This window comes from Protobothrops mucrosquamatus, unplaced genomic scaffold, assembly GCF_001527695.2.
Source record: "Protobothrops mucrosquamatus isolate PMUCROS unplaced genomic scaffold, P.Mucros_1.0 scaffold379, whole genome shotgun sequence".
In the NCBI taxonomy this organism is placed as follows: domain Eukaryota; kingdom Metazoa; phylum Chordata; class Lepidosauria; order Squamata; family Viperidae; genus Protobothrops; species Protobothrops mucrosquamatus.
In genome coordinates, this window is record NW_015386711.1 from 607,675 (window position 1) to 632,695 (window position 25,021).

At 50.6% G+C, this 25,021-nt stretch overlaps 1 protein-coding gene across 1 annotated transcript; it reads left to right on the plus strand.

Moving 5' to 3' along the window:
* The first annotated feature begins 889 nt into the window (after positions 1-889).
* On the plus strand, positions 890-24,379 carry CA9 (carbonic anhydrase 9). Its single transcript, XM_015815840.2, has 11 exons — positions 890-1,235; positions 6,587-6,757; positions 14,758-14,906; positions 15,632-15,724; positions 16,539-16,605; positions 17,267-17,424; positions 17,505-17,637; positions 22,611-22,745; positions 23,637-23,672; positions 24,012-24,105; positions 24,310-24,379. Exons 1-11 carry the CDS (start codon positions 890-892, stop codon positions 24,377-24,379), a joined length of 1,452 nt encoding a protein of 483 aa, XP_015671326.2.
* Positions 24,380-25,021: the final 642 nt, after the last annotated feature.

The window sequence follows — 25,021 nt, forward strand, 5'->3', positions numbered from 1 at the left end:
CCGTTCCTCGTATGTTTTAGCCTCCAGTCCCCTGATCATCTTTGTTGCTCTTCTCTGTACTCTTTCCAGAGTCTCAGCATCTTTTTTACATCGTGGTGACCAACGGACCAGGGACCGTTGAAGGTCCCTGGTGCATCCCGCTGTTAGCTCCACGAATCCCCAAAAGCCGCAGGCGTCCCGCCGCCGCAAAAAGAAATTCTTCGCCGGATTAGCCCCCGAGACTAATAATTTCAAAGGGCCGCACGGGTTCCTCCTCGCCTCGCCCTTCCTCCAGGGTCGGTGGGTGGCGGAGAGCGCTCGGGGGGGCTGGGAGAGCGGGAGCCGGTTCCCCTCAGGGCCCTCTGCCCCAGAAGCAGCTTCCAGCGCCCGCATCTTCCTAAGAGACTGGGCGGCCTTGGTGCACCTTCCAGCCACCTCTCAGCCCTCCAGCAATGCCGCTCCAGGCGCAGAAGGCCGGTTCTGCCTAGAGAAAACGACAGGACGGAGCAAAAAAAAAAAAAAAGCCTCCGGGCGCGGGAGGCTGGCAGGGGTCCCCTGCTCGGAGCCTAGGCTGACCACTCAAGAAGTCCCGTCTCGTTTGGGGTTTGCTGACCCTGGAGCGCATCCTTCTCGCCTTCTGGTCTCCCAGATTGGATCGGGTGACTTTTCTTCTGCCTCGAAAGACGCCTGGCCCCGAAAAATTGCCCGGTCCAAATCAGCCTCTGGAGGAGGAGAGCGGCCTTTCCTGCTCAAAGTCCACGAGGACGCGCCGTGCAGGAAAAGGGAAAGTGGGGGGGGGGCGTGACCAGCCTACCTGCGGGCGGGGCGGGGGGAGGATCCCTGTGGCCACGGCTACTCAGCCAAGGGTGGCTGGAAGGTCCCCTGCACCCACAAGCGAGGTCGAGCGGCGATGCGTGAAGCCTCGGCCCGGGCCGAGAGGGGGCATCTTCTTCCCGCGGAGCTCTTGCACTTCCCTCCGCGGGCCAAGACGGGGCGGCGCGGCGCGGCACGATTCCCTCGCTATAAAAGGCGGCAAGTCCCTTGGATCTCCGGGAGACGCTCCACGGCGACGGACTCCCGGCCTGGCTGGCTGCAGACGCGACCTCGGGCGCAAACCAAGATGCGCAACTCGCAGAAGCCGGGTCTCCGGTTCTCCTGGTTGCAGCTCCTGCTGCTGCTGCTGCTGCTGTGGGCCGCCCGGCGACCTTGCGCAGCGGACGAGGAGGAGGAGGAGGAGGAGAAGAAGAAGGACGCAGGTGGGTGAGAGGCGGGCGCGGCGGCGGCAGAATTCCCCCTCCACCCCCGTCGGGGCTTCGTTTCGGACCGTCAGCTCCACCTGCTGCTTCAACGGCGGCTGCCGGCAGGGCTGCTCCGATTTGGACGGTCTGAGGGGGGCAACGTCCTTCCCGCAACACCCCTCCGTCAGTCCGCTCAGTGGGGATGCGGTAGGGGAGACGGATCCCCCGCTCTCCGTCCGAAGAAGCCCTTGAAAACTCCTCCTCGGATCTCCCGCGGGGCCGCACCGGCTGGAAATGAGGGTGGTCGCGGGGCAGGACCAGTGGCAGTCGGGAGTCGGGCAAGGCCGACTTCCTGGGCACCAGAATGCCGTTGGCTGCCCGCCGCCTGCGACTCCCTTTCCCGGCGGTTCTGGAGCAAAGTCTGCTCCGGAGTCAAATTTTTAAACCGGCCGCGCACTCCAAGGCAAACAGAGCGGTAGCCGTGAAGACGCCAAAGGCTCTTGGAACAGAAGGGTCCCTGGTGTGTGTGTGTGTGTGTGTGTGCGTGCGTGCGTGTGTGCATGCTATGGACTCCATGCGGCAACCCAGCGAAAATATCCTTAGTGACAGGTTGGTCGCCTGTCTTTTGCTTGGAGCAAAGTGTGCCCAGGAGCATGGTCTTTGGTTCCCCTCTGGAGCTGTCAGGATGTTCAGCTGCCCAAGGCCAACGACCTGCTTTCTTTGTGTGTGTTTGCGTGTGTGTGTTTTCTTTAAAACAGTAAGCTTTTCTATTTGGCTTGTAACTCTGAGAAGTGCGGCCTCTGAGTTCCAGAATGTGGATGGTTTGTGCAGCTGGAAACCTTTTCTTCCTGTTAGGAACCTTTTCCGTAAATTTGGGAGCTCCATTTCCAGGTCCAGGTCATACCCATCCCTGTCCCTGCTGGGTAACCCAAAGGAGGGTCCTTCATCTAGCAATCTCCTCCAGTTAGCTTTTACCGCTTCTGAGTATCTGCCTTTGGTCCCTTGGCTGAGGGTAGCTATTCAATTTAGAGTACTCTTAGTCTGAGAGAGACTAAGTAGGGAATCACGTTATAGGACAGTTGCATACATGGCTGCTCAAAAGTAACTCTTGTTGTATTATGGAGGTTCTCTGAGTTAAGTTTGGGGTTGCAGATGTTCCTATTGGGCAACATAGTCAGTGCAGGAGTTTTGAAAGCGATATTATTGAGCTCCAAGTAAACAGGTGTAGGATTGCAGCCTAAAGACTTAATTGCAGAGTAAAATGTTCTCCCCGTTGTGGATCATTGGTGGGGCTGATCCCGAAGGGCTCACTGCCGTACAGCCAGCCAGCCCTAGTGAAAATGTTTAGCACAGGCTTTTCCTCCCGATTTAATTTCTATTCTAGTGGTGGCGAACCTATGGCACGGGTGCCAGAGGCGGCACTCAGAGCCCTCTCTGTGGGCACGCGTGCTGTTGCCCCAGTCCTAGGCCTTCAGCTGGGTTTTATAAAACCTTTTCGCTTTAGGCCTCTGCCACCATGTGCAAAACGAAAAAAGGTTCAATCAGTCAATTTCAACTTCTCGTGGGAAAAAAGATCTTGCAAAGTTGGAACTGATTGATTGAACTTTTTAGTCCCACCCAGTCTGCCATGACCACCGCAGCCACGCCCACCCATTAGGCCACACCCACCCAATGGGCCACACCCACCCGGCACTCGACGATGCATAAGTGGGTTTTGGGTTGCAGTTTGGGCACTCGGTCTCTAAAAGGTTCGCCATCACTGTTCTATTCTGTTCAGTAGGATGATGGGGCCGCGCTTGGATTGGCATCTGTGGAAACGGAAGGCACTTGACTGAATTTGAGTTGCGGTGTGCAGTCAGGGTAAACCCACCCACCCACCCCCCAAAAAAGCTGGGAGGGCTTTTTCCCAAACATTCCTAGGAAGGCAGTGGCAGAAGCTTTTCAGATGAAGGGCCCGCTTTTAAAGGGTCCCTGTGTGTCCATCCAGAATTGAGCAGTTCTTCTCTTGTGCATGGGCAGTTGGACAGCCATGGCAGTTCCATGCTGTGCCAGGTCTTCTCTTTTCTACTTCTGGTTCCCAGATGACCACCCTCCCCCGTCCCAGAAAACATGGCTGGTCACCCACCCACCGACCCACCCCCTCAGTCACTCTGGAAAGAGGATGCTGGGCTTCTGGGCACTTCCCACACTCTCCGTGGCTGTGCTGAGCCAGGTGGCTTTCCACTGAGCTCTCATGCACTCAGGCGCTCCTACCGTAGTAGATCCCTTCCCCCACCTTCTTTGTACAGTTCAGTCACAAAACAGGCCACTGAGTTCCAGCGGAGCTCTGTGAAGAGCAAACTGCTGGGAGGGGCATTGAGGGAGGAAGAAAAATCCTGGGGTGGGGTGGGTCCTGCAGGGAAGCCCCTCCAAAGTTTGGCCACCTCGTATCAGCATGCCCCCCACATGTCAGGTGGAAAAGGTGAGGATGACCGTCTGAGGGGCTCCAAGGCAGTCACAGAGGCTAAAGGGGGAAGGGGTGGCTGCAACTATCTGCTGCCTCTCCCCCCACTTGAGCATAGGGAGAACCTTGCAAGAAATTGCTCCCCCCCTGCACCCCCCCCACTCCCGTCCCAGGTCTAGACAGCACCACTGCCAGGAGAGGACTGTCTCCATCCAGAGTTGCTTGGTGTAGATTACAGAGGTCCCCAACCTTGGCAACTTTAAGACTTGTGGACTTCAACTCCCAGAATTCCTCAGCCAGCCAAGCTGGCTGAGGAATTCTGGGAGTTGAAGTCCACAAGTTATAAAAGGGCCAAGTTTGAAGACCCCTGCCATAGTGCATGTTTCTTACTGAGTTTAGAGCAGTCAAAACATGTATCACTTTTGTGAATATATAGACACAAACAGGAATTCTGGGAGTTGAAGTCCACAAGTCTTAAAGTTACCAAAGCTGGATGGAGACCCCTGAAGGTCGCACAAAACAGCTCAGCAAGGTAGCTCTGATTCCTGAGCTCAAGTGGGAGAAGCTGCCACTCTTCCTTAGTGAGCCTTCCCTTCCCCCAGCCAATCTCCTTCCTTTGCAGCCCCCCCACCCTGTGGAAGGCCCTCTGACGGACTCCCACCCTTTCTGGATTTAAACGCGCACCTGAGAAGACCAGGCTTGTTCCCCAAGCATGGGGACGGGGCAAGGGGAAAAATCTTTGGGCTCTGTCAGGAAAGGGTGGAGGTGGTGCCAGGTTTTCTTCTTTTATGATTGTTTCTTGTATTTTATCCCCACTTGTAAGACACCCAGAGTTTGGTTTAAGATTTGCAAATGTTTTAAATAAATGGATTCCGGGCTGCCTCCCAGACTTCCCATGGAGGGGGGAGGGAAGAATCTCTTGGGCTGCCCTTCTGCCTCCTTAACCTCTTCCAGGGGCAGCCAGGAGATGTTGGGGGGGGGGATGTGATGTGCAACTGTTCACAGATCAGCCTAGGTTTCCATCTGAGTCTGCAATGCACAATTGCTCTGCCTGATTCATGGCCTTTTTTAGGGGATCCATGGATGGCACCTCTACGTAGTAACTCGCCAAGGCTATTTTTTGCAAGCAAAACCAAAAGTTTTAAGGCGGGATCGGCAAAAAGGCTGTGGTGCTATTGGAAATTCTGTCTGGAAGACTTCTAAGCCCCATAGCTGACAGGATATCCCTACCCTGCCTTCTTGGAGGGAAAAGGACAGTCCTGGGTGCAAAAAAAAGGGGGGGGGAATCCTTTATCCATGGTTAGTATTTACTTCTTTCTTTACATAAGATTAGCCTGCAGGATCGGGTCAAGATCCTTCCGAGTCTGTCTCTCTCCCAGGGGCACTCAGGTGCTTTGCAAGCAGACGTCTGGGGACGCAACCCCCTCCTGCCACCTGCACTATACTATACCCTCCACTGGGGTTGGAGGGAGGTTGTCCCCACCTGGAGGTGACACTTGCCCATGAATTTCTTCAGCCCTCCCCCCCCCCCATTAAATTAAACTAAATTAAAACCATCAAAACTTGTGGCCATCTCTACTTCTTACGGCAATGGCTTGCCAGTTTTATTATGCACGGGGTGGAGATGTATAGTTGCAATTCCCTCGTTACACACTGCACAGGATTTCATACCTGGATCATTCACCCCTGCCCTCCCCCCTCCCATCTGGCAGAAAGCAGCTTGGCTGGGTGGCAGCGCAATGAAAACTTTGCCTCTGCCAGCCGGTACCCAGGTGGAAGCAGTCCCAGGTCTTTTGAAAGGCAAAGATCTGGTGGTTTTAGACTGGCGTTTCCCCCCGCAGGTGGCTCCGATCCAACCTCAGGACTCCTCTGGGGGTCACCAGGGGAACCTGTGGAGGAGCCCCAATAAAAGAGGGAGGCAGGTGCCCTACCTCTTTAGCTCAACATCCAACCTCTGGCCCCGGGCTATCACTCCAAGTTTTTTTACCTCAATCTACCATGCGGTTCCCCATGTCAAAATTAAAATGGAGTGGAGGAGGGGCAAGGAGAACCTCCTGATTTTGCTTTTCTGGGGAGGAAAGGGTGTCTGAGCAACTCCAGTCAGGTTCTCTTCTTTGCTCCCCAGGTCATCCAGGGCACAAAGACCATCACTGGAGCTACAAAGGTAAAGGCCTGGTCTCGCTCCCCTGGGCCCCTGGCCAGGTGAAGGCTGGTTAATGATCAGCCAGATCTGGTCACACCTGCCGCTGGTCTTCTCCAGCTACTGAGCCCAAAGCCTGCCTGCCTTGGCATATCTGGGCCTCAGGTTGTAGCAGCAGCGAAGGCCCGTTCCTGTCCCTCACCTGCCCCCCCTCCCTCTGCAGCCATTCCTTAGCTACTGCAGGTCATTATTCATACCCACCTGCCCGCATTGTCCCTGCAGCAGAGGCGATAACAACTGTCCTTGCACTGAGCCCCCCCCCAAGGGCATCTGACTGCATTCCATGGGTACCTCCCTCCTTCCTTCCCTCCCTCCCTCCTGCCTGCCCAGCTCAGAGTCAGCCCACCTGCACTTACAGACTGGAGGTGAGCCTCCTGGCTGCTGCCCAGATCGACCCCAGGATCCGGCTGCTTCCCTGGCACCGTAGCCTGGCAGAACCGGCTGCTTCCCAGTTTCAGCCAGTTCATGCAGCAATTGAGAGGTAGCTGTGAAGCTGGGAAGACGCATGTGATGTCACCACCCCAGAAAAACCGCCTGGAAGCGCCCGTGGTGTCCTTCTCGCTCTATCCTGCATATTCTGGAAGAGCAGCAGAAGTGAGGCTGACCAATCTCCACTTTTCCTCCTTGTCAAGCTTTCTCCCCCTTCCTAACCCCCACCCCACGTTGCCCGCCCTCTCAGGCAGGTCAATGGCTGTGAGGCCCCTGAAGCGTGTTTGTCTCTTTCAGACATGCCAGAGTGGGGGTCCATGTTTCCCAACTGTGAGGGTCACATGCAGTCTCCCATCAACATCAACACAACAGCTGTCAGCTTCAGCGCCAAGCTGGAACCCCTGCTACTGTCTGGCTACAATGTGCCTCCTGAAGTGGAGCTTCCCCTGAAGAACAACGGCCACACTGGTGAGCATCACGGAGCTGCTGAGGATCAGCTGGGATTCGCGTCCCAGGAAGCTCTAAACAGGTGACCAGGGTGGTTCCTCGTTCAGAGTTCTTCCTGCTTCCTTGGACAAGGGCCACCTCATTTGCATCTGGCCTTCCTTCCCATAATTGGGCTTCTTGTGAAAGCAGAAGCTTTGGGCTTCTTGTGAAAGCAGATTGTGCCTGGTGCCAGGTTTGGCTTTTGAGTCTACACTACCCTTGCCCTTACCCCACGGAGGGTCCCTGACAATGACGCCCAAACTCCAGAATCAGATTTCTCCCAGATCACCTAGCTAAGGGATCCTTCCAAATGAGAGGGATTGGAAAGGGGTTGCGAGGTGCAAGCAAACAGGAGGTCAGGCAAGGTCACTTACATCACAGAGGACAGGGTGAGGCTCTGATTGCATGGCTATCACTGTCCTTTTTTTAATTACTTGTTTTAATTATAAACACAACCTCCAAGCACCCCTAGTCACTGTTCAAGTTGATTGATTGATTTTTATTTATATTTGTAAAATTTATTAGCCAATATCTCAGGGGCTGCCACAAAGAAGAGGGAGTCAAGCTATTCTCCAAAGCGCCTGAAGGCAGGACAAGAAGCAAGGGATGGAAACTAATCAAGGAGAGAAGCAACTTAGAACTAAGTTGAAACTTCCTGACAGTTAGAACAATTAACCAGTGGAACAACCTGCCTCCAGAAGCAGTGAATGCTCCAGCACTGGAAGTTTTTAAGAAGAGACTGGATAATCATTTGTCTGAAATAGTGTAGGGTTTCCTGCCTGAGCAGGACTCGATGACTTCCAAGGTCCCTTCCAACTACTACTACTACTACTACTACTACTACTACTACTACTTCTTCTTCTTCTTCTTCTTCTTCTTCTTCTTCTTCTTCTTCTTCTTCTTCTTCTTCTTCTTCTTCTTCTTCTTCTTCTTCTTCCTTCTTCTTCTTCTTCTTCTTCTTCTTCTTCTTCTTCTTATTATTATTATTATTATTATTATTATTATTATTATTATTATTATTATTATTATTATTATATGTCCTTACTTTGTCCTTGGACAGATGATGGATTGATTGGTGACAAAGGCCGGGGAAAAGTGCCATCTTTGTGTTTGATGGTCTCTTCTTCCAATTCCCACTCACCGGTCACCAGCTAGAAGGCATAGCTCCTCATAAATAAGCGATGGCATTTAGTTGGCACTGAAATAAAGTCAAAAGAGTGTGCTTTGGCAACTGCTACGCATTTTACAGTTAAACAAACATGAAAATTCTCCTAAAAGAAAAAAAGGAAAATGCTACATCCATAATATGTGGGAGTAATAATAAAATAACAGAGTTGGAAGGGACCATGAAGGTCTTCTAGTCCAACCCCCCTGTTCAAGCAGGAGACCCTGTACCATTTCAGACAAATGGCTGTCCAGTCTCTTCTTAAAAACCTCCAGTGTTGGAGCATTCACAACCTCTGGTGTTGCAGCACCCAGTTCTCTTTTGATTGATTGTTCTCACTGTCAGGAAATTTCTCCTTAGTTCTAGGTTGCTTCTCTTCTTGATTACGGTAGTTTCCATCTGTTGCTTCTTGTCCTGCCTTCAGGTACTTTGGAGAATTAGTTGACCCCCTCTTCTTTGTGACAGACCCTCAAATATTGAGAGATTGCTATCATACCACAGTCCTTCTCTTTATTAAACTATCTAAGTTCATCATATGTTTTAGCCTCCAGACCCCTAATCATCTTTGTTGTTCTTCTTGAACTCTTTCTAGTGTCTCAACACCTTTTTTGTACCATGGTGACCCTAACTGGGAACAGTATTCCAAGTATTTCAATCTTGCTATCCATCCTAGGAGGACCCCAGAATTGTGGAATCCAGCCCCCTCAACTGAAAAGCCCCCCTTATCTCAGCTTGATTACATTCACGAAAGAGAGATCACCTGTTAGATTTTAAGAATTTCATGAACAAAACTGCTGTTCGATAAGCCTCCAGAACTGGTGGTCAAAATATGAAAGGGACAGCTTTCATCCTTCACGAGGTTTAGTTTTTACCCCCTGATCACCTTTGTCACTTATCCGTTTTGGCCTACAATGTGACAAATGGAGCTGGACACACAGCACTAAAGGAAGGGTCTTGCCAAGGCAGAGAGCAAAGTAAGAATAAAATGAAATTTCCTATGACTTCAAATGCAGTCTTCCAGTGAGGTACCCTAAGCCTGTACTGACCATTTTTTGCAGCGGTGTTATAATGCTGGCTTATAGTCAGCCTGCAATCTTTTTCAGAAATGCCAAACTCAAGCCAGGCATCCCTGATTCTCTTGGCCTCTTTCCTAAGGGAAGCACTTTGCATCTATCTCTTACCAACTCGGGTTTGAATTTTATTTCTGCCTTCTACAGCATTAGGTATTCCACCCTATTTGGCATGATCTGCAAATCTGATAAGCTCCTTATTCCAGACATCAATAAACAGGTTGAAGATTAAAGGCCTCGAGCTAATCCTACTTCACTCTCCAGTTAGTGTGGAATCCTTAATGGGCACTTTTGAACCAGAGCTGTAGGGTGTGCGGCTATTTGGATATGAAACAGAAAAGGTGCTTCAGAGGCAGGTTCTCTGCACAGGTCAGTGCCTCCTTAGAGAAAGAGTGCCTTTTCCTGACCTTGATCACAAGCTGTGCTTGAATACAAGCACAATATGTCCCAGAAAGGAGAATGTTTAAGGAGGGAACGACAAGGTCACTGATGCCCCCTTGCCGCACCAGGTATGGGGTTTCTTTAAGGAGGTAACAACAAGTGCAGGGGCGTGTCCATCCTCCCTCTGCCCATCACTGCATCTTCTTCTTCTTGTGCCTTATCCATTATCGGACGTTGGCGATCATGTTGGCGATCCTGTTTTTATCAGCAGCCGCACGAAAAAGTGCTGCTGAGTTTTGTCCAAACCAGTCCCTTAGATTTTGAAGCCACGATGTTCTTCTTCTGCCTGGACCTCGTTTGCCTTCAGTCTTTCCCTGGAGGATTAAATGGAGTATGCCGTATTTTTCTGGGTGTCGCATCAGATTTCCGAAATATTCTAATTTTCGTTTTTTAATTGTTTTGATGTTTTTCCTTGGCTTTCCCAGGCGGCTTATCACCTCCTCATTTCTGATCTTGTCAACCCAGCTTATGCAGAACAGCCACCTGTAAATCCACATTTCAAATGCTTCTAGTCTCTTCAGGTGGCCTTCTGTCAGAGACCAACTCTCTACTCCATAGAGCAGGATAGAAAAAATATAGCATCTGACAAGCCTGATTTTCAGTCTTAGGCTTATGTCGTGATTGCAGAAGACCATCCTTAATTGGCTACTGATCAGAATGTTAATGGACATTAATCCACACACTTACGAAAGAAACGGAGCTTGCAGCTTGCCACCCAAAAGCAACAAGCTGCTTCCTACAATCTATTACAGAAGTTCCCCAATCAAAAAAAAAAAAAAAGTTTGACAAGACAAGTCGTTCCTGTTTTTGAGAACTCTGTGTTGAATTCCGGTACTCACCACATCACCATCAGGGTTTTCGTAAATCAGTCTCTTTACTGCCTGCCTGTCAAATGTCTTCTGAAGGATTAAGTGGGACTGATGGGTCTGTAGCTTGCTGGATCTCCCTTTCTTTCCCTGCTTTTCGTTGGATACTTCTTGTCCAACTCCCTGGAAACCTCAGAATTTCTCAAAAGATAATCCGTAATGGTTTAACCAAGAGGGTCAATACGTTTCTGTAGTAAGCTAGGACAAAGTACATCTGAGCCTGGATGTTTTAAAATCTTCAGTGTAAATCAATATTAGTTCGTTCCTTTCCTTTTATTTCACATGTATCTGATGAGGTTGCGTTTGTTTCTCTTGGCACCCGTCGCCAACCAGAGCAGATTGACTTTCCTGATCTCCTGTCAACCAGGTATTTCCTGGGACTCATTTCTGCTTTCAAAACTTCACACACATCTTTTTTGTGCATCTGCCCTGGCTTCCTCCATTTCTTTCTTCGTTTTAATTGTTTGCATTGTGTTTTTAGAATCTTCTTTTTAGGAATGTCCGTGCTTGGGTTTCTTTTTGCATTAGCTTCTCCTGCCACGACATCTCATTTCTCAATGCTCTATTAAAATCTTTGAGGGGGCAGCAGCAGTGGGATGGGGAGCGCATGGTGTATTTTTTTTTGCTACATATAGCAATCATTCAGTTCCTGCTTATGATCCAGCAGGCAGTATTTCATAGAATGGCGGTATTGGAAATGTTGGTTCCTCTCCTTTCCAGAGGCAGGAATCCTCGGACCATCCCAGATACATGGCTGTGTCCAGAACCATCCCCGAGGGCGATGAAGCACCCACAACTCCAGGAGACAGGCTGTTCTGCTGCTTTGTAGCTCTCACATTCAAGAACTTTCTCCTTGAGGGTGATAGTTCGTTCTCCGAGCTTGTGGGTCGGTTTCCAAATGTTTCATTACCAGGCTAGATAACATCTTCAGCGGAGTTTAGGGCATCCCCCTAGACACCGCTGAGGATGTTACCTAGCCTGGTAATGAAACATTTGGAAACCGACCCACAAGCTCGGAGAACGAACTATCACCCTCATCCTACACCCAAACTACGGATATTCACCACTATTGCAAACTTCCTCCTTATGTGAAGTTTGAATCACTAATAATAATAATAATAATAATAATAATAATAATAATAATAATAATAATAATAATAATAATAATAATAATAATAATAATAATAATAATAATAATAATAATAATAATAATAATAATAATAATAATAATAATAATAAAGTTGGAAGGGACCTTGGAGGTCATCGAGTCCAACCCCCTGTTCAGGCAGGAAACCCTACACCATTTTGGACAAATGGCTGTCCAGTCTCTTCTTTAAAACTTCCAGTGTTGGAGCATTCACCGTTTCTGGAGGCAGGTTGTTCCACTGGTTAATTGTTCTGTCAGGAAGTTTCTCCTTATTTCCAGGTTGCTTCTCTCCTTGGTTAGTTTCCATCCGTTGCTTCTTGTCCTGCCTTCAGGCATTTTGGAGAATAGCTTGACTCCCTCGTCTTTGTGGCAGCCCCTGAGATATTGGAACACTGCTATCATGTCCCCCCTCGTCCTTCTCTTTGTTAAACTAGACATATCCAATTCCAGCCACCGTTCCTTATATGTTTTAGCCTCCAGTCCCCTAATCATCTTTGTTGCTCTTCTCTGTACTCTTTCTAGAGTCTCAGCATCTTTTTTACATCGTGGTGACCAAAACTGGATGCAGTATTCCAAGTGTGGCCTTACCAAGGCATTGTAAAGTGGTATTAACACTTCATGTGATCTTGATTCTATCCCTCTGATAATGCAGCCTAGCATTGTGTTGGCTTTTTCGGCAGTTGCAGCACACAGCTGGCTCAAATTTAAGTGATTGTCCACTAGGACTCTGAGATCCTTCTCACAGTTGCTACTATTGAGCAAGGTACCCCCTATACTATACTTTCACTGGTTCTTGTCCTACTCTTGGGGACTATAGAGAATAAATCCACACCCTCTCTCCATATAGGATGGCCGCACCCATGGCTCTCCTTAGCCTCTTTTTCTGCACTCTGCACATGCCAAGTTCCTCTGACTGGTCTTTGTAGAATTTAGCCTCCAAGCCCCACACCTCTCCTCTGCCCCCTTTCCAATTTCTCAAGGTTGTATTGTGGTGGCAGACACAGTTTTCTTGGTGCAGATTGAGCAGCGCAGTGCAGAGCAGAACGCTCAGTGATCATAACTATATATCTGTGAATGCAACCCACGATTGCATTAACTCTTTTGACAGCTACAGCACATGGGTGATTCATGCTTAATCAATGGCCTACCAGGATGCCCAGATCCTTCCCATACATACCACTGCCAAACCAGGTATCTCCTCTTATGCAACAGTACCTCCGATTTTTTGGATAAAATCGGGACCCAATATTTCTCCACAATCAACTGCATTTTGTAAAATAAGATCCAGTATTTAAGTTTACCAAAATCCTTTTAAGCGTTGTACCTGTTTCTGAACTGTTAGCCATCTCTTTCACCCAGCTTAATGTCATCTACAAATTTGCTAAGGATCTTTTCTATTTCCTTGTCTAAGTAATTTATGAAAATATTGAAGAACACACTGGGTCCCGGGAATGGAAGTGTGAAGTACCCTATTGCAGGGGTCCTCAACCTTGGCAATTTTAAGACGTGTGGACTTCAATTCCCAGAATTCCTCAGCCAGCAAAGCTGGTGACCAAAGCTGGCTGAGGAATTCTGGGAGTTGAAGTCCACACGTGTTAAAATTGCCAAGGTTGAGGACCCCTGCCCTATTGCATACACCTAGATGTGGATCCATTAAGGACTATATGATGGATACTGTTGTTCAGCAGCAAATCTATCCCACACTTCCCCTCTTTATTAAGAAAGAGGCTATAATCGTCGTTTTCAAACTTCTTAAAGGATCCTCTGTCAGTAACTGCTTTCTTGCCAGCATCGGTGAGGATTTCCCACCACTCTGTCTTGTGGTGGCCTCTTTTTAAATTGCTTGTGATTCTTCTAAACATGGAGAACGATCAGTTTCCAGGGGTGTTCCTGCTACTTGCATTTCCTCCACTCACACCTTTACATCCCTCCCTGTCAGTTTGTTCCGTTAAGGTTTCTCAGAGACTGGAGCACCTGACCCCCACTTCTTCTTCTATCCAAGACAGAGTTTGCCCTGCAAGGTCAGAACAATGTACCTTGTCCTGGGAAATGGGAGTCAAGGCCTGGCAGGCTAGGGAACCCAACGGCAAGGCATTTCCTGCTGCTTACAGCCTAGAATCCAAGAGAACATGTTCTGTTTTCTTCCTGTACACGGCTGGCTGATTATACGCCATCAAGTTAAAGTTGATTCTTAGTGACCACACAGATTTTCTTCAGGATGATCTGTGCTCAATCTGGTTCCTCAGCTCTTCCAGTGGCACCCCCACTTGAACAGAGTCCAGTCACCTTGCCTTCCCCTACTAGCCCTAGGAATCCTGGAGTAGCCCAGGCTACTCGAGGCCCTGAGGGTTGCCCTAACAAGGAACTCGTGAGCAGTTGGATCTACTTTTCCACAGATGGGTCTCCTTTTCTCTCTCTCCCAGAATAGAATTCCCTGGAGATTCCCTTTTGGTCTAGGCAGGGCCACCCCTCAGCAGTGGAGATCTCTGCTGGCAGCATAGACTTCACTGCCACCCAAGTATAAATCATAAGATCACTTTGAGAATTAGGACACTTCCACAAAATGCAAAAGCTTTTGTGCCTGGCAGTTGACTCAGTACCTTGTGTAAGTCAACTACATTTAGCAGATGAGATCCTGCTCCCTTGCCCACTGTAAGGGTTGATGATGAGTCTTCAGTCAGAAACCAGGACTGGGTGTTTAGCTCCCAGGTTCAGTAATGGCTCTTTGGGTGATAGCAGCCACCTAGCTGGATCATAAGAAAGGCTGAGCGCCAGAATGGAGGCCTTTGAACTCTGGTGCTGGAGAAGACTCTTGCAAGTCCCCTGGACTGCAAGGCGTTCAAACCGGTCAGTCCTAGAGGAGATCAACCCTGACTGCTCTTTAGAAGGCCAGATCCTGAAGTTGAAACTCAAGTACTTTGGCCACTTAATGAGAAGGAAGGACTCACTGGAGAAGAGCCTAATGCTGGGAAAGATTGAGGGCAATAGAAGAAGGGGACGACAGAGAATGAGGTGGCTAGATGGAGTCACTGAAGCAGTAGGCATGAATTAAATGGACTCCAGAAGATGGTAGAGGACAGGAAGGCTTGGAGGAATGTTGTCCATGGGGTCGCGATGGGTCGGACATGACTTCGCAACTAACAACAACAAAGTTGGGAACAGTAAACCTGGAAAGAGTACTTTTTGCAAGCAAGAGATGCTGTGGAGACATGCTGCTCTCCTGCATGAAGCACTGCAGCAGAAGGACCTCCTTGCTCCCCTCTCTCTTAATAATCATCCTCTCCCTTCCCCAGTTCTTCTAGGTCTGCCCAAGAAAATGACACTTGGTGGGGGTGGCTTCCCCCAGCCGTACCAAGCAGACCAGCTACACCTGCATTGGGGATCAGGGCTAACCAGGCCTGGCTCCGAACACACAGTGGATGGGCACCGTTATGTGGGTGAGGTAAATCCCAGTCTTTTGTCAATGGCTCCTGCCAATAGTCCAAGCTGCCTTGCTTGGCATTTACTCCTTTTTCTAGGTCTTGAGAGATAAAGTGCTTTGCTGGCCTTGATGCCAAACCCAAAGCTGCTGATGAGGAGTCGAGGGTCTTTGTAACAAAATTATTTGAACAAGAAAAAAAATAGGTATGCTTTACAGAATGCAATAACATTATTTGAATGGGGGAGTATAGGCCTTTTCACTTTTCTAGGACCCCCAAGGGGCTGCATTGGGGTCTTTGGCATTTTCTCTGGCCAAGAAAGACACGGCTCTGTGTTCAAAAGTTATTTTCCAGGAGCTTAAAACTCCAGAATTTCCTTCCTCTACCTCAGGGGTCTTCAAACTTGGCCCTTTTATGACTTGTGGACTTCAACTCCCAGAATTCCTCAGCCAGGCACGCCTGGCTGAGGAATTCTGGGAGTTGAAGTCCACAAGTCATAAGAGGGCCAAGTTTGAAGACCCCTGCTCTACCTCATGGGAAGGGGTGGGGAGCATATAGGTGGAACATTAATTCCTCCCAGGGTTTTGATGTGGTTTGTGCAACACAGATGCTTCGGGATATCCTGATGGTCCCATGAAGTACGATCCTCTTTGTGTATTAAGCTGCAGAAACACCGGGGGGGGGGGGGGGGGACCAACACAGGTGCTTCTTGAGTGTGCTCAGTGCTGTCCTCTGTGTTTGCCTCCAGATTCACGTGGTCCATTACAGCTCCCATTTTGAGAGTGTCCAGGAGGCTGCGAGTGAACCAGGAGGGTTGGCTGTGCTGGCTGCGTTTCTGCAGGTGATGGGAATGTGTGTGTGCATGCTGATCCTTCTTTCACTATGCTGATCCTGAGTTAAAACGCCTCATAAATCAGATCAGATAGATAAACTCAATAGAAATGATTTCATAACAAAAACATATTTAATCAGAAAGATTACTTGCATTCATGACGGTTGCCTCTGATAATACATCTCTATCCATTCCTATAGATGAAAGAATGATGCTCTCTTCATACCATCTTTATAGCGGAACAGGGTCATCGGGTGACATCTGATGGCCCATGCTTCTTTCAGACAAAGACATTCCTATCTGGCTTGTGTCCAGGAAGTCTCTCAATGCCCTTTAGAAACTCCTCCCACTGACCCATTAACATGGGATGACTGACTAGCTAAACTACATTTCCCATAAGCCATCTCTTAAGGAGACAGCACTTAACTCAATAAATGCCAGATATTCTAACATACAGATACATGCTCTCTAGTTAGGGTTACATAGAGTTATACGATTCAGAACAGTGTGTGTGTGTGTGTGTGTGTGTGTGTGTGTGTGTGTAGAAGAGATGAACGGTGGGCCAGGCAGATGCAGAGCTGCAGGAATTCACCCTTGGAACACTGGCAGCATTTCCATCAGCTGCCCTTCAGGGTGGATGCAAGAAAGTCTATTGTTGTTTTAGAAGAAGATCTTAGTTTTGTTTTGTTCTTTAATGTGCAATGGGTGATGTTTGTAGATGAAGCAGAGGCCACTGAGTCTCCCTCTGGAGAAGCCGGGCTCTTGGTGACATGAGGCCGAGTGCCTACACACCTCTCGCTCCTGTTTTTGTCTCCTTTTCCAGGTAGGGATGGAAACAAATGAACCATATCAGCACATCCTCAAACATCTGAGTGAGATCAAGGAAGAAGGTAAAAAGAGGCAGGGGAAAGTTCCCCCTCCTTTCTCTGCTTTGGGTCCAGCAGAAAATCCCCCTGCAGGAGATCTGGGAGTACTGAAGCCAGGCAGGAGAAAGGCCACAGGTCACCTGCAGGCGATGCTACCGTTTCCATGGGGCACGTCTACATCCAGGAAAGCAAAAACCAGCAGGCCTCTCTGCATCGGCCCTCGGTCACTGCCCCAGCTGCCTTTAGCATCTTCCCTACATGACACATACAGAAAAGCAGGGCTGATGAGGCAAAGTACTGAAGTCAGAAGAAGTGGGCACATTGGCATAGTCTTGATTAACCACAACTGTTGCTCCTTGTGTGTGTGTGTGTGTCAGTGATGTCTCTGATCACCACATTCCATTCATCTGAATGAGATGCTCTTAAGGTGACCTTTGGGGTGCCCTTCTATTCAGGCAGCAGTGTCCCGCTAGATCAGGGGTCTTCAAACTTGGCCCTTTTATGACTTGTGGACTTCAACTCCCAGAATTCCTCAGCCAGGCACGCTGGCTGAGGGATTCTGGGAGTTGAAGTCCACAAGTCATAAAAGGGCCAAGTTGGAAGAGCCCTGCTCTAGATGGCTCGTCTCCTTGTGTTTCTCAGCATCCTCCTGGCATGATCCTCACAGAGGTTTCTCCTTTCTTAGGAGAGGAAACAGTAGTTGCTGGCTTTGATGTAGCCAAGCTTCTCCCTGACGACCTTGGCCGCTATTTCCGCTACAATGGCTCGCTGACCACCCCACCTTGTTACCAGACGGTGAACTGGACAGTCTTTAATCAGACAGTTCGGCTCTCCCGGGAACAGGTTTGTCTCCGCCGGGCAGGGGTGCTCCGTGGTCCTCTTCTCCTCCTCTGGGTGACCATTGGTGGCCCTTCTCCCTGCAGATCTCGGTGCTGGAGGACACCCTACGAGGAGACGAGGATGAGCCTATCCAGAGTAACTTCCGCCTGCTGCAGGATCTTTATGGGCGGAGTGTCTTTTCAAGTTTTCACAGCCTTGAGAAGGTTCAGCCAACTGGTAAGTGAGCCAAGCGCCACCTGTTTTCAGACCCAAGGAGATTTCCTGTCAAGCAGCCTCACGTGCAAGAATCCTTGAATCCAAGAACGCCATATTAATAAGGATATCTTTGAAGATTTTCTAGTCCCATTCTAGTCTACTGCAAAATTGTCCTAATGGCCCATTTGGGGCCTGATCCAATCCTGCCCATCTTGACACTGAAGATGGAGCAGCTCTCTTTCCTCGTTGGGGGCTCCTTGGGTTGACCTGCCTTTTGCTCCTCTTCCATCTCCTCTTCCTCCTCTTCCATCTGGCAATTCCACCATAATCCACCCTTAGGACTCCCTCTTTGTGTACTGAAAAAGGTTAACTTTCAGGTTTTGGAGATGAATCTCCCGTTTCTGCTGAGCCTTTATTTTAATATCTACAATCTTTCATGAACTTGTGGCCAGAGCGTATGACTTAATTTTTTTTAAATCAAGGCAGTGTCAACAGTCAGCATAAGGCACTTGGTTAACGGGATCAGTTCTGTCTTCTCTACATGACAAGCTAGAAGCTTCTCAGGATCCCACAAGCAGGGCGCAGGGCAACAGAAACCCCCAGGCAGGAATGGGGGAGGCAGAGGTGGCAACGGCTCCCAAGCTGGGGGGGGGGGCTTCAAGGCCACTCAACCTTCTCCAAAGCCAGCTAAGCAAAGAGCAGGGAATCCAACTCCATGCCTGTGTCCAACCCAGAGGTCCCTGGGAGAAGAAGATACTGGTGTCTTCCAGTTGGGGTGGGGATGCCCCTCCCCAGTCCTTCTTTTATTAATGGACATCTTTCTTTATTGGGGAGGAGAGCCGCTTTCATTATATGCTAAAATCCCAGCAGGCAGAACATTTCTACATCACGGGAGGTGGGACTCACACTGAGAATGTAATGGAAGGACAGATTCCGTCTGCAATAGGTGATCTAGCAGGCACCCAAACTGAAAAGGGGTTTCTAACAACCAGCACAGAAAGCTGGCTGACCAGCTGCCAACAAGCAGGTATTTCCCCCCCCCCCCCATCCAGACTGGTGAAACAAGGCAGAAGTGGGCAAGGACACATTTGAGCAGCTGAAGCTTCCACCTTGTCTTCATGGGCAACCTCATGTGGCGTCAGATGCTGCCATCCACCTTCAAAATTATAAGGGCATGGGGGGGAGTAACTGTTGCCAGCACCTCCTCTTTAGGCAGGTACACAAACTCTCCTTACACTCCCTTGCAAAGTCCACACAGGACAATGAAAGGAGGGAATGACTCAGTGCAATGATTGAAGCTCAGCCACCATCTTCTGGGAACCAGAAAGTCTTTTGTGTCCCAAAGGTGTTTTTTCACAAGGCAGCTCGACTTCCTTGCTTTTCTTTGAAGAAGTTTCGCTCCTCATCCAAGAAGCTTCTTCAGCTCTGATTGGATGGTGGGGAATGGTAGGGATTTGTACTTCTTTTATCCCTTCTTTTAGAGCAGACATGTCAAAAACAAGGCTCAGGGGCCGGATGCGGCCCACGAAGTGGTTTCATGTGGCCCGCGAAGCCATCCTAGAAACAGTGAGGGAACAGCCCCCGCTGCCTTGGCCCTGGCCCAGGCCAGCCGGGAGCCAATGTACAATTTTGTGGTGGCCATCTATGCTGAAACGCATTCAGTCTTAGCTCCACAAGGCCGTCCAGAAACAGCGAGGAACCAGCCCCTGCCGCATCGGCCCTGCCCCCTGGGTGCATGCTGGGGAGGTGTCACCCTTTGTGAGGAATGAAGAAATGGACCATGCCTTGGCGCTTGCCCTGGTCCCACCCCCTTCTGCCAGAGACCCTCAGATCTGTCCCACTCCTGCCCAGGCCCCCACAGGCACCCAGTAGGCCACACCCACTCCATCCACACCCATCCAGTAGGCCTCCCCCCCCGCCCCCCCGAGGGCAACCGCAATGCTGATGCGGCCCTCAATGAAATTGAGTCTGACACCCCTGTTTTAGAGAGTTGTTGAGGCCACTTGGAGGTTTATCTGTGTCCTCAGGGTCACCTGAGTAGTGCAAATGGGCATCCACTCTCTAAAAGAAGGCAAAGGACCAGCTGTCTGCAAGGAGTATAAATCCTCCCATTCTCCACTATCCACTCAGAGCTGAAGAAGCTTCTTGGATGAGAAGCGAAACATTTTCAAAGAAAAACAAGAAAGTCCAGTTGCCTCCTGAAAAACCACCTTTGGGATAACTATGACCTGGATGGCTGAGAATCTCCATAGACAAAGTCTTTCGTGGTTTGTGCTTCTGCTCCAGCCTTTCTTGCTAAGCCAGTTTTGTTAAAGATGGGGGCTCAAACATGGGTTGATGATGAAAGGGGGTCCTTGATTAAATTTATCATAAGGAACCAAACTAAAAAGACAGTCCAGGAAGAAGCAAAGGATTGAGGCAACTTTCAAGATGAAGACGTCATCCGCGAGAATCCATATGCAAATTGCTGTCGCCAAACTATCCCAGTTTAAGAAAAGTCTAATTTAGACTAACAAATCTAAATATCTGACCACTTGAAAGGAGCCTCCAGAAGTACATTCAGCTGCACACTTGCTTCTGGTTTGGGGAACTGCTCAACAAAAGCATCTCTTCCCTTGCTGGCCCTTTATTCCCCATTACTGGCCCTCACCTGGCCTAGAACTGCTGCCAGATGCCGGCCCATTGGCCCAGCTGATTTGGAAGGACTTGGTATCTCTGCACCTTCCTTACATCTTCCTAGGAACTGGGTTTAGTTGTTTCTCCTCCCCCTTAATTTCCTGAGAGTCCAAGTCTCCTTCTTCTCTTCTGCACGCTGTATAACTTGCTACCCCCCTCCCAGGAAATCAGCTGCTGGGTAGAAACTGGTTTTAGAAAAAAGGCTCTGTGTCCGGCCTCTCCTTGGGTCATCCCACACCCATCCTGCTTCCGATTCAAGGTTCTCCGGCCACGGGCTACTGGGTTTGTCCCACCTCTGCCACAGCCCTGAAAAGCACACAAGCCGCTCCCTCCGGCCCCCGCCTTATCAGCCACGCCAGTCAAAGGAGGCATCTGGCCTAAAGAGGAGCTCCGTTGGTCAAGCGGAAAGAGCGTTTGTCCGGCTTCTCCCCAGGGCGAGAATGGCCAGGCTGCATCCCAGGTCCGCCCGGGCAGCAGAAGGGCGCTGACCCTCTAGCACAGGGGTCCTCCACCTTGGCAACCAGCTGCCTGAGGGATTCTGGGAGTTGAAGTCCACAAGTCTTAAAGTTGCCAAGGTTGAGGACCCCTGCTCAAGGCAGCCAGAGCCGCAGGCTACTCTGCCCCACGGAGCAACCCTCTCTGGGGATCCTAGCCTCATCTCTGGACCTCACGGCTCTCCCAAATGGCCAAACGGGTCACTTGTGGGGCAGCTCCGGCTTAACTCGGCCTCTCTGCTTTCGACCGACAGGAGCCTGGGATGAAACAGAGAGTCATCTTCTTGTGAGATGGGCGGCTGTACAAATATCCCTGTTGTTGTTAGTTGCGAAGTCATGTCCGACCCATCGCGACCCCATGGACAACGTTCCTCCAGGCCTTCCTGTCCTCTACCATCTTCTGGAGTCCATTTAAGCTCATGCCTACTGCTTCAGTGACTCCATCCAGCCACCTCATTCTCTGTCGTCCCCTTCTTCTATTGCCCTCAATCTTTCCCAGCATTAGGCCCTTCTCCAGTGAGTCCTTCCTTCTCATTAGGTGGCCAAAGTACTTGAGTTTCAACTTCAGGATTTGGCCTTCTAAAAAGACAAATATCCCTACCTAACATAAATCTGTCTGGGAGGCTCACGCCCCCTCCCCCTTTTCTGCTGAGGTTCGGATAGGCAGCGGACTCCCCCCTCCCATCCCCCAGGCCTTTTGTGATCCTGGCTGAATCGATTAAAATGGGGGAGGGGTCTGGAGGCTTCCTGGGCTGACTCCGCCGTGCGTGTGCCCGCATTCGGACAAACGCACACGTAAGAGAACGAGTGATAATAGCAAAACCGGTTTCTGTGTGTGGTTTTTGGGTTTCTGTGTGTGTGTGATTATCCGCGCTTTGTGTATGTGTGTGTGGGGGGAAAGTTATGATAAGGCCGCATCCTGAGTAAAGACATTCCTTCTCATGGTTACCAACCCTTTTGAGATCCAAGAGGCAGCGGAGTTTGCTGCTGGGTGTGGGGGGGGGAGTACCTCGATGGGGGAGGGATCCCTACAGGAGACCCGCCCAGAAGAATTGGGAGGAGCATGGCAGGGATCCAAAGTGGCTCTGGCTATGGGCGTGTGCAGTTGACCTTCCTTTGATTGTGTCTTGCAGGTGGAGGGCCTTTGGAGGCGGGAGGGGGCCGGACACAACCCAAAGCAGGTATGGTTCCAGGATCCCTGGCTCTCCTTGGCCGGGCTTGGCGGGGGGGGAGGAGGAAGGGGCGGGGACTGCTTTTGCTTAGAGGTTCAGAGCTGAGCTATTCCTCCCCTTCTGTTCCCCAAGGTGAAACTTGGTTTTTTACATTTAACCTGATTATTGACTTAACCTGGTGATTCATTTCATGCAGGCTACGGATGCTGCTTGCCTGACAAGCTTGTGCCAGGCAAAGTCCCCAACCCAGCTAATGAAGCCCAAGGGGTTAGTCCAAGGGTAGGCAACCTTGGCTCTTTTATGACTCGTGGACTTCAACTCCCAGAATTCCTGAGCCAGCCATGCTGAGGGGAAAGGGAGAGGTTTCCAAGCTGAGCCATGCTGGCTCAGGAATTCTGGGAGTTGAAGTCCACGAGTCATAAAAGAGCCAAAGTTGCCTACCCTGGGTTAGTCGGTCTTGTTGGGGACTCCTTCGCTCTCTACACGTGTCAATGTCCGTGGTCAACATACTGGAGAGGCCAGGAAGAAATGCTTCCCCTCAAGTCTGGGGGAATGGAAGAAACAGGTAGGGGGAGATACTTCCCCAACTCAGATCACTTTGCTTATTACCCCGGTCTCCCTCTAGACGGAGGTCTCTCCTCTCCTCTGCCAGATGGCGCCCCAAGAGACCACCTTGATCCCCCAGATTCTGGAAAAGATGGCACCCCAAGAGATGGCCTTGACCCTCCGGATTCTGGAAAAGATGGTGCCCCAAGAGACGGCCTTGACCCCCCGGATTCTGGAAAAGGTATTCACCTGGCTACACAGGGCCAGGTTAGGGTCAGCTGACCTCCTTTATTTCAAGGACAATCTCAGAAGCTGGTTGCTCTCTCTCTCTCTCTCTCTCTCTCTCTCTCTCTCTCTCTGTGTGTGTCTGTGTGTGTAGAGCGTTGGGGAGCAAAAGTCTTGCCAAATGGCTTCTGGAAGCATTCTGGGTGGTTTGTGGCCACGGGTTGAGTCCTTCAGCCCAGAGAAGGAAGGAAGAAGGCATGAGGAGGTCTCCAGCTGCTCTGGATGCCGAACGCTCATTCCAGATCAGAAGCCCTCAATGGGCACAGGGCCGGTGGGTCTCAGATAGAGCAGCCACTGCCCACCTTCAGCTGGGCTTGGAACCAAGCAGAGTAGAGGCTGGGGAGTCAAAAGGCCTCCTAGGGGAGAACATCCTCTGTTGGCATAACAGTGTTGAACTGGAAGGAAGCTAGTTCAGGAGCTGGACTGGAGCTGCTGCACACCCAGCCCCCCCAAGATATTGTCACCATCCACAGAGGTCAGGCTAGGCTGCAATTGGGCTTCAGAGTGTTTGGGAACCAGCTCTTTTCTGGTGGTGTGTGTATCAGGCTGGCACAGGGAGTGTTTCTACTTCTTGGGCACCGCCCAGCCCCAGCCACTTTTACTACCTTTTGCCCAGCTATAGCTCATGTGACCCAAGCCTTCTCTCTCTCTCTCTCTCTCTCTCTCTCTCTCTCTCTTGCAAACAACCATAGCAATTTCTTATTTGCATATGGTGCCCAACTCCCAGCGGGGGGGGGGGGCTCTGGGCACTCCCAACCCAGGAAAGGCAGCTTGGAAGGGCTTTGGATTCACTTCTTCCCAACCTCTTGAGCTACTCTGGTTGGTGTTCTTTCTGCTTTGCTTCCAGATCCTGAGAAGCAGGTGGACACCTCCCTTCACACAGGTAAGCGCCTGGGCACCTGCTCACAACTGGCCGTGTCAGCCCTCCCTTCCTACTGCAAATGTGATGGCAACACCAACAGCATTTGGGGCAGCTCCTGTGCCCTTCCACGGGGCGATTCACTTGCCTCCAAAGCCTGAACGCAACTGGGGAGGGGCTGGGCAGTCAGCCACCGGGCGGGGGAGGAAGAGGTTGCTGCCTGTGAATTTCCAGCATTAACCGGACTGGCTGAGTCGGTGGAGCTGCAGTCTGAAAATGTTTCAAGCACCAACTTGATCTGCCCCCCCCCCTTGCTGGCCTTATCTCCCATGGAGGGATTCATCAAGGGACCTTTTTCTCCAGGGGACATTCTGGCTATTCTCTTCGGCTCTCTCTTTGTGGCCACAGCCCTTGCCTTCCTCTTCTACATTCACAAGCACCGGAGACTGGCAAGCAGGTGAGAGGAAGCCCCACAGCGGGACACAGTATGGCTTTCCAAAGCTCCCAGGGGAGGAGAGCCACACAGGGCCCTGCTTGGCCCACACGTCCCTCCTCTCCTGTGCATGCCAGGGCCTCCGAGGATGCCAGGGCCTCCGAGGAAGGCCACGCGGGTGGGAAGGAGAGCAACGCCCGTGCCACATGCTCCCTTTTCTCTTGGCAGGCACAGGGGACAAGCCACGAAACCTGCTGCCCTTTACGTTCCGGCCTCCACCGATGAACAAGCACTGTAGCTGGCAGCCCACTGGCCACGCTCCACCCCACGCCCTTGGAGCTCCTTCCTACCCCAGCCTGTTCAAAGCCCCACGTGCCTCCCCCCACTAGCAGCTGGGGTGGTGCTCAGGCCAGCCGGAGGAAGAGCAACAAGATCCCCCTCCCCTCGCCGGAATAGAGGGGCTGCAGAGGAGCCCAGCCCAGCAGAGTTGAGGGGGTCTTCCTGAGAAGGCTCCCCCCCTGGACTTGTGGAACAGCGAGGCCCCCCCACCCAAATTGCAAGCCACTGTGCTCCTGAGGCGCTTCTAGCCAGAAACCCGTGACTTACCTTCAGGCTCTCCAGGAGGAAAGAACCACGGGCTGCTCCAGGTGTGGCAGGACCCACCTGGGTGCCAGGAAGCCCTCTTGGCATAAGGCTTGCCCAGCGGCTGTGGGAGAGGGCTGGTGCTACAGAAGTCATGTCATTCTCTCTCTCTCTCTCTCTTCCCACCCTTCTCATTGGGAAACCTGATTGGCCAAAGGCCGGACTGGCCCGATTAATGGCTTCTTGATGGCCTGCACAAACACGGCAGCCTTGCCGCTCTGTCGACTGTTCTCACAAGCTCGTTGCGTGGCTACCCGGGTGACAAGTGGCCTGAAAGCTGCCTAAGCTCAGCCTTCTT

Bases quoted from the DNA above. Each gene is read 5' to 3' on its own strand.
- CA9 (XM_015815840.2), top strand. From the start codon at position 890: ATGCGTGAAGCCTCGGCCCGGGCCGAGAGGGGGCATCTTCTTCCCGCG. The intron at 22,746-23,636 runs GTATTCACCTGG...CTTTGCTTCCAG, and splicing joins CCCCCCGGATTCTGGAAAAG to ATCCTGAGAAGCAGGTGGAC. The intron at 24,106-24,309 runs GTGAGAGGAAGC...TTCTCTTGGCAG, and splicing joins CACCGGAGACTGGCAAGCAG to GCACAGGGGACAAGCCACGA.